Below are 14,233 nucleotides of genomic sequence, written 5' to 3'. Positions count from 1 at the left end.
GAGAAGTCTCCTGACTTTTTCAACAATCCAGTGGCTCTTTGACCAGATAGACACTGTGTGTGTGTGTGTGTGTGTGTGTGTGTGTGTGTGTGTGTGTGTGTGTGTGTGTGTATTATTCATAGCTGGATTCTTTAGCTGTGAAACAAAGCAGTAGATATGATCAGACATGAAAAGAGGCTTTTATCTAGCAGTGGGTCTGAAACCCAGCCATCTGAGACAGACAAAGAAAAACAGAATAAAAGATAAAAGAAGAGAGACAAAACGAGGGAAAAATAGAAACTATTTGTGTGTGTGTGCCATTTGTGTGATATCTGTATCTTTGTGTTTCATAATTTGCACGTTTGTGTGGTTATCTCCTTGTATCAGTGTTTTTATGCTTACGTTGGCTCGGAGCGGCCATGTTGTATTTGCTGAGCCTCTGAAGCATATCACTGTCATGTATCTTGATCTCATGAGGCATTGTAAAGACACACACACACAGTCACACAGACCCACACACACACAAATCAGCTTTGTTCTGTAGAAGTGCATTGTGGGTCTGCTGCGGCATTGTCAAGATGACATGCCCATCAGAGTACAGCAACGGGCCGCCGAGATTTTTAATTGAAAAAAAAAGACGGTGGGATAATTAAAAGTAAATTAATTAGTATTCAACTCATTAGTGTCGGCTCCAGCAGACTATAGAGAGTAACATGTTGCGTTGGTCTTTCTCTACACATCACTGTCTCTCTTTTAAGTACTGCACATTAAAGTTCATAAGCCTTTTGTTGCCTTTCAGGATGACTCAAGGGAGATGGGAGTCTTTTACAACCTGGTGAACAACACAGGCTGAAATGAAATCACCTTTCTCCAGGAATCTACAGGTATCAAAATACCCTGGTAAGAGACTGTACATTAAAGGTGGATGTAGCCACTGTGTCATAAGGGTGGAAATGGAAATTATCGTATTTGTACGAGAGCGTGAGAGCAAAGTCACCAGCTAGAAAGTTTAACTATAAAGCTTCATTTTTATTATATTTTATTGCACAAAAGAACAAGAGCGAGATAACAAAGTGCAAAATGCAAGAATCTGCACAGGGAGTATGCTGAACTTGTCTCATTAGAGTCCACCGGAGGCTGAATACAGCAGCTGTAAAAGTAATACAGTCAAGTGTTACTTCTGCATCTAATCAGCTATAAAACACCTTGAAAAAAGTTTTTGGCTCTAAATAGAAAAGGATAAGGATGCTTTCAAAGATTCACAGCAAACAGGAAGCAACACTGAAATAATAAATCTGCAGGCACACCTGCTTGGCAGGTGGTTTTGTTTTGAGCATCTTGGAGGACATGCCACAGATCTTCTGTGAATTCAGGCTGTCTCACTGTCTCTTTGTGAAAACGCAGACCGGCTCCATGATGATAAGATCAGCGCTCTGTGGGGGCTAAACCATCTGTTGGAGAACTCCTTGTTTTTCTTGTGGCTGAAAATAGTTCTTTATGACTCAGGCTGGATGTTTGGGCTTGTCGATGTGCTGCAGAATGAATCTGGGGCTGATCACTGATGAGCCTCAATGATGGATTTGCAGGAAATATATCTGAACATCTAAAGTGCACCACTGCACTTAGATTAGATTAGATTAGATTAGATAGAACTTTATTAATCCCTCGGGTGGGTTCCTCTGGGAAATTCGATTTCCAAAAAAGCACAGCACCGACAGAAGTTACAGAGTTACAGAATATTATATATATATATATATATATAATACACACACACACACACACATATATATATATAAATACAGAGACAATATAAATAAAATATACGAAGGGGATAAATAGAATAAATAGGAATAAAAATAAAAATACAAGTGAATTGCACATTTCAAGTATTGAGTCTATTGCACCGTTGACTATTTACAAAAGTATTGCACAAAAGGTATTGCACAGTGAGGTGAAGAGGCACTACAGCTTAGTTGTTCCCCCCTCCTTTGTCCTCCTGTTTCCCCTCCCTCTCCCCTCCAGAGAGGAGTTAAACAGTCTGATGGCGTGTGGGACAAAGGAGTTTTTAAGTCTGTTAGTTCTTGTCTTGGGGAGAAGCAACCTGTCACTGAACAGACTCTTCTGGTTGTTTATGGCCGTGTGCAGAGGATGTCTGGCATTGTCCATAATGTCCATCAGTTTCTTTAATGTCCTTTTCTCTGCCACTGTCACCAGAGTGTCCAGCTTCATGCCGACCACAGAGCTAGCCCTCCTGATCAGTTTCTCCAGCCTGGATGAGTCCTTCTTTGCTGTGCTGCTCCCCCAGCACACCACAGCATAGAAAAGTACTCCAGCAACCACCGACTGGTAAAACATCCTCAGGAGCTTCCTGCAGATGTTAAAAGACCTCAGCCTCCTGAGGAAGTACAGTCGGCTTTGGGCTTTTTTATACAGGTGCTCTGTGTTGCATGACCAGTCCAGTTTATTGTCCACCCACAGCCCGAGGTACTTGTACTTGTTGACCACCTCCACCTCCTCCCCCTCTATCTGAACCGGCAGTGGACCTTCTCTGGACCTCCTGAAGTCCACAACCAGTTCCTTAGTCTTTGAGGTGTTGAGTTGCAGGTGGTTTGTGTGACTCCATGCGACAAAGTTCCTCACCAGACTTCTGTACTCCTCTTCCTGATCATCCCAGATACACCCCATGATGGCTGTGTCGTCTGCAAACTTCTGAATGTGGCATAATTCAGAGTTGTAGCAGAAGTCAGAGGTGTACAGGGTGAAGAGAAGAGGGGACAGCACAGTTCCCTGTGGTGCTCCTGTGCTGCTGACCACTGTGTCAGACGTGATGTCCTTCAGCCTGACGTACTGTGGTCTGTCGGTGAGGTAGTCGGAGATCCAAGCCACCAGGCAGGGGTCCACCTCCATCCTGTTCAGTTTTTCTTGAAGCATACAGGGCCGGATGGTATTAAAGGCACTGGAAAAGTCAAGAAACAGTATCCTGACGTGCCTTTTCCCCCATCCAGGTGTGAGTGGGCTCTGTGTAGGAGGTACAGGATGGCATCCTCCACTCCGACACCCGCCTTGTATGCAAACTGTAGTGGGTCCTGGGCATGTTGTACCTGTGGTCGGAGGAGGTTGAGGAAGAGCCGCTCTAGAGTCTTCATAAGATGTGACGTCAGTGCCACCGGTCGGAAGTCATTCAGCTCATTGGGCCGGTTCTTTTTGGGGACTGGGACGATGCAGGATGTCTTCCATAGGGCGGGCACTCTCCCCAGTCGCAGACTGAGGTTGAAGACTCGTTGTAGCGGCTCCCCAAGTTCAGCAGCACACGCCTTTAGCATCCTAGGACACACCTTGTCTGGGCCTGCTGCCTTTCTGGGGCGAAGCTTCCTCAGTTGCCTCCTGACCTGATCCACTGTGACACTGGGAGATGTTTGGGAGGAGGGGAGGGGGGGAGATGTCTTGCTGCTGAGAGAGGGATTGGAGGAGGGGGGTGTCATGGTGTCAGGAAGGGGGGGAAGCGAGGGAGGTAGGAGAGTGGGGATTGGACTCTGTAGTGAAGGTGAGGGTGGGGGGGTTGTGGGCTGGTCAAACCTGTTGAAGAAGTTGTTAAGTTCGTTTGCCTTCTCCACAGTCCCCCCCACTGTGCTTTTCTTGGTGTTGTGGCCTGTGATGGTTTTCACACCATTCCAGACCTCCCTCATATTGTTCCTCTCCAACTTCTGCTCCACCTTCCTCCTGTAGGTGTCCTTTGCTTCCCTCAGGCAGCGTTTCACCTCCCGCTGTGCTGCCTTCATCTCCTCCTTCACTTTGCTCCTGAAAGCCTTCTTCTTCATGTTGAGGACAGCTTTGACTTCCTGTGTTACCCACGGTTTGTTATTAGGATAACACCGTACCGTCTTAGCAGGGGCGACCGTGTCCACACAAAAGTTGAGGTAGTCTGTAAGACAGTGTGTCGCCCCCTCTATGTCCTCACCATGTGGGCTCAGGAGCACATCCCAGTCTGTGTTGTCATAACAGTCCCTCAGAGCATCCTCCTTTTCTGGGGTCCATCTCCGGATGGAGCGCGTTGTGACCGGCTGCCTTTGGACGAGGGGTGTGTATTGTGGCTGTAGGTAAACCAGGTTGTGGTCTGACTTCCCTAGTGGGGGGAGGGGGGTGGCTCTGTATGCATCTCTCACATTAGCATACAGTAGGTCAATTGTCCTGTTGCTCCTTGTGGGACAATTCACAAACTGGTGAAAAGCAGCCAGAGTAGAGTCCAGTGTGGCATGGTTAAAGTCTCCAGATATAATAATGAAAGCCTCGGGGTTTTGTGTCTGAAGTCTTGCTGTGACTGTGTGTACTTTCTTATCATTTAAATCTCAGGTGAATTCATCAAACAAATGGCTTTTAGTTTGTTTTTGTGTGTCTGTGTTTTTTCCCTCTTGGTGAATAGAGGACATGTTGGCAGGTTTGACAACTCAAACCTTTAAAAGAGAGGTGAACACCAACCATTTTCTGACTCATGTACTCTATTCAAAAATAAATCTGGTTTCCAGCATGAGGCCCATTCGCTTTTCTCTGACAATATTAAGGTTGCTGCTCCTTTCACTCTGAACATCTGCGACTCCATCTCTTTAGTGCTGTGATTTTTTGATTTGACTGCAAGTTGTCGTTCTAATCCAACAGACATGGCACCAGGAACAGAAATGAGTTCCAGGAAAAAACAGTCTGGTGCCTCAGAGGAAGAAAACAGATTTGTGATAGAGAAACATCCTAAGGACGTGACAGAAAGACCAACTTTCTTTCAATGTTTTTGCCTATTTTTACCTTGTGACAAGTTGTGCTACTAACCTACTGTTCAAGAAAAACCACAAGCTGTGATTTATATCTGGTTAACACAAGCCGATATGCTTCTGTGGAAAACTGAAATCAGAAAAAGCTGAGATTTTAAGTAATCTGTAAAATATGCGAGCGGAAGTGTGTGACAGGAAGTCTAAGTATACAAAAGAAACACACTCCATGCAAAATCACTCAAATGTTAAAGAATAAAAATGTATATTTCACACAGGAATTTCTGAAGAACTTTGACATCCCAGGATGCTGCCTGGCTTGAAATCAACAGAACATCTTTTGGGGTTTTAAAGATAAAAATAGAGCAACACAGCACCTCCAGCAAATAAGAGCTGGAAAAAAAAGAAGTTTCTGAAGAATGGAAGAACATCCCTCCAGAAACCTATGCAGCACACCCTCATGTCGAGGACAACTAAGTCTGCCATCAATAATAAATGTGCACATGCAAAGGAAAAAAGTGCACTGCCTTCTGAGGTCCTACTGCAGAGTTTCTATTTTTAACACAATAATAATGAAGTTTCAGTTTTCAGTCTAACGTAAGAGCAGATCTGACCTTCATGAAGGTCAGACACTTAAATGCACTGGTCTCACGATAATGTTTTCTATACATTAGAAAGCTTGATGGTGTTTAGATTTACTTTCACTAATATGTGCACCTTGAAAATAGATCAAAGTTATCCTCATTTGGAACTTTCACTTAAAAGTAAATTGGGGGCACAGAATGTGTCAAGAACAAGGGACAGGGATCTGCATGAAAGAACAATTCATTATGTATTGTGTACAAAAGTACTGAGCCATCTCCACATTACACCTACAGGAGCTGCTCAGCCATGGGAACTAATGCCACGAAGCTCCGGGTGCACCATTTTTGTGCTGAGACACCTCTGTTGTTTTTCAGTGAGCTCTTTAGAGCGACCCATTCTCTCAAAAATGCTTGTAAAAGCAGACATCATGGCTAGATGCTTGATTTTATACATCTGTGGAAATGGGACTGAAAGAACACCTGAATTCAAAGATGAAGAGGTGGAACACAGTACGTTTAACCATAAAGTGTATGTGATAATAAATAAACACAGTGTAGAAAAAAAATCTGGCTTGATTTTGATGCTCATGTGCAGCAATACGCCATGCAGATGGTGTTACATGAAAAATGGCACTCCTCCAAGGTTTAAACTTTTTTCAAGTTGAAAAAGTGCTTAGCAAAATGGTAAAACTGCTCCTTCTAATAGCCTCTTTCACGGAGCGAATGTTTAACCATCACAAATAAAGTTTTTTTTAACAAAAAAATCTTTTAATACTATTAGGTAGCTATATTAGTAAAGATGTCTTTTCTAATATGCAAAATAATAAGAAAGTAACAAAACATATAAAAACTTGAAGTACAAGTACAGTAAAACTGTACTTGAGTAAATGGACAAAGTTACATTCCACCACTGGCCCGATCCATGCCCCTGACCCTCCTGATTGGTGTGAGTGTTCCTACACGTCCCTGCAGTCATGCGTGGGTGAGTAATGCTTGTTTTATTATACTATTTTCTGGTCTATTCGCAATGAAGCACTGGTGGCCTTGCAGTACAGTGGCTGCATAGCCATACTGTATGAAGAGGAATTTTATAGGCTTCTTGCATGCTGGGCTTCTACAGATGTGTGTGCATCTGCAAGGAAATAAAATCTGTGGTGCAACTGCCTGTGGTTGTAATTGTATGCTATAGGAGGTGTTTGTCACTAAAACTGAGGTTAGTGGAAGTGTATGTGACTGGATGCTTATTCTACTGGGTTTGTGAGTGACGAGATGGCACTCAGCGCATGTTAATCAAAGTGTTTGTAAGTGCGAATCTAAGTGGCTACATTCTCTCAGCTCCTCAGGTCAAACGTAATTTTTCCCTCTCATACTGAACGGTCTACTCTCACCTTCTCTTTACCTCTCTCACCCTGCCTCTCTCTCCTTCTCTGTCTGTCACGGTCTGTTTATTTCCGTCTTCACCACTCACTCTCACTCCCCGTTTTGCTGTCTTCCTCTGTGTCTTTCGTCCCATCACCGCGCCCACATTTCTCTAGCCTCAATTTAACCTCTGCATTTTCTCCTCTCTCTCTCTCTCTGGGTCTGAGTCTCTCTACCAGTCAGCTCTGGGCTGTTTCTCTGGTGGATCGCCGTTCTAATTAGCTATCATCCCTCTACTTCCTGCCTTCTGACACACAAACACGCACGCACACATACGTATGCACACTCTCAAGTGGGACATGTAACAACACTGTGTGTGCGTGTGTGTGTCTCGGTACAAAAGTTTAAAAGTTGCATGAAAGAGATCCGCTTTAGTGGCTCAGCTAAAAAACACAAACAAAACATACACAGTGACTGGTGTGTGTGTGTGTGTGTGTGTGTGTGTGTGTGTGTGTGTGTGTGTGTGTGTGTGTGTGGTTTCAGTCCTTTAATTTAAGTCTCAAGGACTCCAGCTTTAAACACCTGCCTGTGCGCTTTTTGTGTTCAATTGTCTTCATCATTAGCCACAAACCTCCGTTCTTCCTTCCTTCCTTTAATTCCTCCTTTCAAACTGTTCCTTTCCCTATTTTGGTTTTGCTTCCTTTGTTCCCTTCCTTATTTCTGTTTGCTTTTTCTTTCCTGCCATTTAGCCTTCCTTCCTTTCCACATTGTTCTTTATTCCTTTTTCTTCATTCATCCTTTTCTATTTAGTTCCCCAAGCTACCTTATTTATTTCCTTGTTAATGTCCTCTTTCCATTTCGCCCATTTATGCATGTTTGTTATTCATTCCTTCTTTACATCATCCATCTTTTTTTCCTTCCTTCATATAGCTCCCCTCCTTCCTTCCTTCCCTCCCCTCCCAATTCTTTCTCCCTTTCTTTTATCCATACCATTTCGATAAATTTATTCTTTGTTTGCTTCCTACTATTTAGCATTCCTTCCTTTCATTCACTGCTTCCTTCTTTCCTACCGTCCTTCCTTCATTGCGTGTCCCATTTACACCTACCTGCATGCATTCTTTCCTTTTCCTATTGTTTCTTCCTCACTTTTCTTATTCTTTCCTTCCTACACCTGTCCTCCTTCTTTCTTTCTCTCCTTTCTTCCATGCCACATTACACTTTCCTCCCTGCCCATATCTTTTTTCCTTCATTCCTTTCCCCTGCCTTCTTTACCTGTTTCCTTCCTTTTTTCCTATCCTTAATTCCTTCCTTCTTTCTTTTTCTTTTCTTCTTTTCATGCCCCCACGGGCTTTCTTTTCCTTCCCTATTCTTTCTTCCTTTCTTCCAATCTTCCTTTCTTTTCTATACCTTGCTTTCTTCCTTCTTTCTCTCCTTTCTTTGATGTCCCTATTATATTTTCCTTCCCATATCCTTTGTTCCTTCATTTCTTTCCCATTCTCCTCTCCTAACTTCCTCTATGTATTTCTATCATTCTATTTTCTCTATCCTTACATCCTTCACCTCTGTCATTCTTTCTCTCCACTTTCCTCATTTTTTTAAACATTGTTTTCCATCTTTCCTCCATCAGTTTTGCTGATAAAGATCTTTTTGTTTGCTCTTCCTCTTGCTTTACCTCCAAACCCCTCTCCCCAGTGTACTGAGAGTGTCTCCATAAAGAGCACACGTGCAGGAGAGTACGCTCCTGTCCGTCAGAGTCACATCCAGTTAACAATCCAGAAGAGCAACAACTTTCTCCCCAGATTCCCTCAGCTGGCACATCTATTGTATCTGAAGTTTTTGTCTCGTTTGGTGACAGCACATCCTCTTCTGCTGCTGCTGCCACAGGGGAGCTTACTGCTGAGGTATAAAAATATGCAGACCCCTAGAAGCCTGAGCCTCACTCATAAAGCCTAAAATGGGGCGGACTGTTCTTCAGGTGAGGAATTAAGTGAACAAATGCACAAAGACTCTTGAATCCTGTGACAAGATTTATTTTGATTTATTGTGTTTACTTTTTGCTCTGGGCTTTTGTTGATGTACACTGTGTGCTGCAGCAACGTGTTATATGATGAACGGCTGCCCTACGAGGTCATTTGTTTGTTCTTTTTCTTTTCTTTACCTTTTTCTCCTTTCACATCCACATTTTTTCCTCCCTTCATTCTCTTTTCTTTTATCAGTATTTACTCTTTATTCTTTTATCATCACACATCAACATTTCCTTCAGCCTCCATTTCTCTTCTCTTACTCCTTTAGTCTTTCTCTTCCTGGTTTTAGCCCCTTGTCGCTCCCCTAATTACCTCTCCTTTTACTTCAATTTCCTGTCTCTCCTTTTCCCCCCGCTTTTTGCGCTTCAATGACTAATGGATCAAATAATGCATAATAAGAGCAATGACGAACACTGAGTGAATCATACACCCTAGCACCTGTACATGGTTTTTAATGTCTGATCCTGCCCACGTGTCCAGTAGATTCTATTAATCCAGATGGGATGAACACAAATACACACGCACACACAGATGAACATTTACACATAGGTGCACTTTTGCAGAATTTTCCATGCAGACTGAACAGTTGGTGGGGTGTAATGAGCTAATCTTCTGCAATACCTCTCCCTTAACTTCCTCTCCTCTGTGTCCCTCTGCCTTTCTATTTTCCTCATCTTTTCTTTTTGTCTGTCTAGCTTCACCTTTCCACCTGTGCCTCTCTCCATCGCTCTCTCTCTCTCTCTCAGGTGATTTATTGGTTGTCAGGTCGTTCTGTGCTGCAGGAGCTTCTGGGACGCCGTCAAGGTGCCCAGTGGTCAGGTAATGACAAGAGCGAGTGTGTATGTGTGTCTGTATTTCTAGCTACCTGTCCAAAAAACTGTCAAGCATCTGCTCCTGCAGAGTGTGTGTGTGTGTGTGTTAGTGCGAGTATGTGTGTGTGTATAACAATCATCTTTAGACAAATTTGCCTTCAGATTAATTAACATTTAGATTAATTTATCAGCCATATGATATACGGTTATGACCCGCCAGCAGATACGCACCACCTGTCTTCCTCGACTGTGTGTGTCTGTCTAAGTGTATGCGTGTATGTGCTCAGACCTGTTTGCCATCCGCCATGTTGCAGGGCAGCAGCAGGACCTGGGAGGCAGGGAACGTGGTGGAGACAGACAGGCAGTGCTGCTGCTGTCGGATCTGCTGTCCGTGAGTGTACACCCACTCCTGCAGAGAGGAAGATGGAGTTAATCATTTTTATCTGCTCTGAATTTTGAAATGCTGTATGTGGGTTTGGTTTTTGAAAGCTGACATTTTCAAGTGCAGCCCCGCCTCTGGTGTTGTTTCTGATAAGCGGTCATGAAGATAAAGTCATTAAAGACAGCACAACAGCGGTAGAGACAGGTGGAAAAGCAACATTAAATTGGTGTGAATTTAATCCTCAACTCCCATTGTTTCTTGCTTTGCACCAGACCTGACTGCAGGGATTTGCTCCCATCTGGCTACAAGAGTATCGGTGAAGCCTGGCTCGCAGTTGGCATTGCAGTTCAGCACAAATGTGCTGAATGGGGAGGAAATTAGGGGTCTATCCAGGCCAGCCATCCACAACAAACTGTGAAAGCCATTTCTTTATAGACCAAACAAACAATGCTGACATGCTTGTCAAAGCAAATGGTTTAAATCGTCTTAATCGTGTTTGATTTTGATATATCTTTATTAGAATTAAAGGGCATTTAACAAACTAGGGATGATCCTGACTTATAACTTTTCATTTCAATATGAAAATACTGAAAAAGTTCCTGCAGCTATTTCTTGCCTTAATAAATATATATAAACAGTCACATGACAAAGAAAGTTTTCACGGGATCCTAAAAGGTAAAAAGAATACTCCGTGATATTTTCCTTCATAGTTCAGTCAAATTTGTCTTATAAGGAGAAATCTTGTAGAGAAATGTTGCCTCTTTTTTATGACACTGTTTTACCCTCATTGATGTTTGCAGGCATTCATTTCTGCTCACCTCTCTTAAGGTCCTGCCACAGCATTTCAGTCGGGCAGAGGTCTGGACCGACTGGGCCATTGCAGGACCTTGATTGTTTTTTTCAGCCATCAGTTGCATATTTGCTGCTGTGTTTATTATCATCGTCCTTTTGCAATGATCCAATTTAAGCCCAGCTTTAGCTGTTGAACAGATGGCCTCACATTTGACTCTAGAATACTTTAGTATAAAGAAAAGTTCATGGCTGATTGCATGGTCCGAGTGATTACAGAGCAGTTTTGCCCAAGCAGTCTTTTTGTCTTCCATTATTCAATTTTCACCAGCTTATCTGAGTCCAGGTTGTAGGAGCAGCGGTCTAAGCAAAGATGCTCAGACCTTCCTCTCCTGTAGAACTGCCTGAAGGGTTTACTGTGAATAATGAGCTAGCAACAGATGCAAGGCTTAAAGTCAGAGTTTTCAATGTCACAAAGATGACACCTGGCTAGATCACCCTGGTAACTATAATGACATATAACCTTGTCTGAAGCAGGCAGTGTTACAAGTTTCAGGTAAAAACAGCTTGAAATGATACATTTTTATGGATTGTGTTTAGAAAGCACTGAAAGAAGTCCTGCTATCAAGTTACAGACTGTGTATCTCATTATCAGCATTATCTTCAAGTATTCGTTGGTGAAGCAAAAAATGCATGAATACGTTTTTTTTGTTATGTTGTTTCTTTAAACTGCTGGAATTGTATAAAATAGAGCAAAAAATAGAAAAATCAGTCAATCCATTTGTAGCACATTTATCACCAAGAATAATCAGTCTACAAAAACGATCTCACTAAGCTCCGGCCACAGATACATTTCTTTCAGAAGCCTGTGAGAGAGTATCAGACCTGTGTAGCTCACTGTGTAGCTCACTGTGTAGCGCATATTGTATAAATGTATCAAGATTAAAGTCAGACAATATATAACTCACAAAGCTCGAACGTCTTGTCCAAAATGATTATATCAGACTCAGTCCGAGTACCTTTTTTTTAAAAAACTTAAATTAGATAGAGAGTTGCAGACAAACATTTATGAGCAATGTTGAAAACAGATACTTAGAAAAACACAAATACTTTTCATAAATCAATGGGATTAGCTTTTTTTAATGGTCATCAAGACATGATTAGTAGTTACTACAAATGTCTGCAGTCTGCAGGGAACTGGTGTACCATTTTATATTCAACACGCATGAAAATTGCTACTCAACAGTCAGCTTTATATTAAATATAATTAATCATGAATAGTATTAAGTATAAAATCATTAGATATCACCTTACATTAGATCAGCTTCATTGAGGAAATTGTACATACAGATGAATGTATATCATTAAGAAAAAAATACTAGATTTTACATTGGTACAACATTCAGGGCCACATTTCCAAATTATGAGTGATTTTGTGTTTACAGCCATTAACATGAAATTTTCAGCTCTGTACTTGTGATCTGTACTGGAGCTTTGTTGCTTTTACCTAAACTCCAAACACTTCTTTTTTGTTTGGCATTTTAACTTAATGGATTACTCTATTCTCAGATTAGCTTTTCATTAATTTTCTGTTGACTTGCTTTTCAGTTAATCATTAAATCTTTCAGTGAATAAGTAATGTGTTTTTTAAACCCCCCCCCCCCTTCATTTCATATTCAAACATTATTAACATAATCATACTGCTATAAGTCTGCTGACTTGACCTTATAGAATAATGGAGGTCGAGAGTCAGATGGCAGAACAGTGGGAGGTCTTTTCAAACCAGCTGGGTGATTTATGACATTTTATCTTAAATATCTCAACGCTGCGGGGTGTATTTCATCACATGATTGATTTATTGAACTGCAGCAAAGAGAATGACATTAGAAGTTAATTGGTCCTGCAGCTCAGTACATCTTCTCTCTACTGGAACGTCCCAGGATTCATACTTAAGAGTCAGTGTTCAACAATATAAAACCAGTAACCTCACCACTGCTCAGGCTGGGATGTAACTAACACACCTGTTTTCCAATGAGAATTCTAAAGCATTTTTAAATCCGTCAAGATCATTGTTGTTATTACTGTAATAATAACAATAATAAAAATTTGAGCACATTTCTATTATAATTTTCGTAGATGCATATTAAATAGCTGGGCCTGAGGATTCCGCCTGCTTTTTCTGTTTCAGCTTCTGGTGAAAATGTCTTTATTTAAGTAAAGAAAGACACGAAAATCAGGCACTGACTCACACTTCAATATTTCCTGGAATATAAGGCAGTGTGGCCCTCACGGTGGTCCTGCATTACTTTCAAATAATTATTCCTAACGTTTATAATCTCTTGGCCTCGCTGCTGACTCATGCCTTATTCTTCTGTTTTCTTTTGAATTTGCCTGGTTTCAGACGTGAGAAAAGGATTTTTATTATTTCAGATGTGTTCCAACAAGATTCGACTTTCTGCACAATCCTGACATGTCACGTATGCGTATCTCGGGAATATTTTTAGAAAGTCACCGCCTGCATGTAAACACGTTAGGCAGAGGTTGAAGCGGACTGCTAACTGTGATGGGAATCAGGCTGCGGGTAAACACGCTCACTGGTTATGCTGTTAAACATTAAGCAGGTCAGCACTGAAACAAGGTCTGCATGCTCAGCACAAGTGTTCCCCAGATAGCTAAAAGGTTAAAAGCAAAGTGGACTTTGGCTCAAAATAATGATGACACCTGCAGCTCTGTGTACAAAGCTGTGAGTGTAAGCTTTATTCTTTCCTGAAAAAAAAGAAAAAAGAAAGTTGCCCGAACTACTTTCTATTTGTGTGCACATTCAGAGTCGACAGCAGAAATGATTAAAGTACAACTTCATGCCTGTGCACTCATTACATTTGGAGCAAATTGTGTTTAAATTCATGGTTTTGTGGCTCAGTGGGTTGGATTTCATACCCATTATTCTTGTACCTCATCTTACATTTCTGCTATGTTATACACAGTTGTCCACCTCCCATTAATACACTCATATAATGCATTTGAATCCTTGCTTTGCAGGATTCAGTTCTAGTTTCTGCTGCTGTGGGTTTATAAAATGGTCTCTCTGCCTCTGCTATTGATTTTTATTTCCTTGTATGTGAAAGTTGGTGCAAAATTTCTTTTCTTTTTTTTCTGATGGACCGAAGCTTCAGATTTTTAAGCTTCAGAATGGCTATTTTTTGTTCTTACATTGCATTATTTACACTATTAATGTCCCATATTTGATATTCCATTATTATTTCATTACTTATGCCAAAAAACTTCTCGTCAACTTTCAAGTTGATGTCCTGTGGGAGAGCTTTGTTTTCACTTGCTATTTTGAATTGCTTTTCACTTCATGTTTGGCTGCCTGCGCTGGTAATCCAGCATCCTCATCTAACAAATTGGAAGAGAGACCAGGGGACACCCCGAGTCCAAAGTGAGACAAACAAAGACATTTACAAACTTCTTCACCCTCATTCGACAATAAAGAACCACTGAAAGGTTTGGACAGGCTAAGAGGATCCAAACTATTGACTAGTACTGT

At 41.6% G+C, this 14,233-nt stretch overlaps 1 protein-coding gene across 1 annotated transcript in view; it reads right to left on the bottom strand.

The window, feature by feature from the left end:
* galnt14 (UDP-N-acetyl-alpha-D-galactosamine:polypeptide N-acetylgalactosaminyltransferase 14 (GalNAc-T14)) overlaps positions 1-14,233 on the bottom strand; it is a 238,557-nt gene that overhangs the window by 4,115 nt on the left and 220,209 nt on the right. Inside the window, exon 14 of the mRNA XM_076874145.1 lies at positions 9,805-9,924. Within this exon, the coding sequence (XP_076730260.1) occupies positions 9,805-9,924 (120 nt within the window). The remainder of the gene's footprint in view (positions 1-9,804; positions 9,925-14,233) is intronic.

The sequence above is a fragment of the Maylandia zebra genome, linkage group LG15, assembly GCF_041146795.1.
Source record: "Maylandia zebra isolate NMK-2024a linkage group LG15, Mzebra_GT3a, whole genome shotgun sequence".
Taxonomy (NCBI): domain Eukaryota; kingdom Metazoa; phylum Chordata; class Actinopteri; order Cichliformes; family Cichlidae; genus Maylandia; species Maylandia zebra.
Note: the sequence above shows the minus strand (reverse complement) of the source record. Positions and strands in the feature narration are given on the sequence as shown.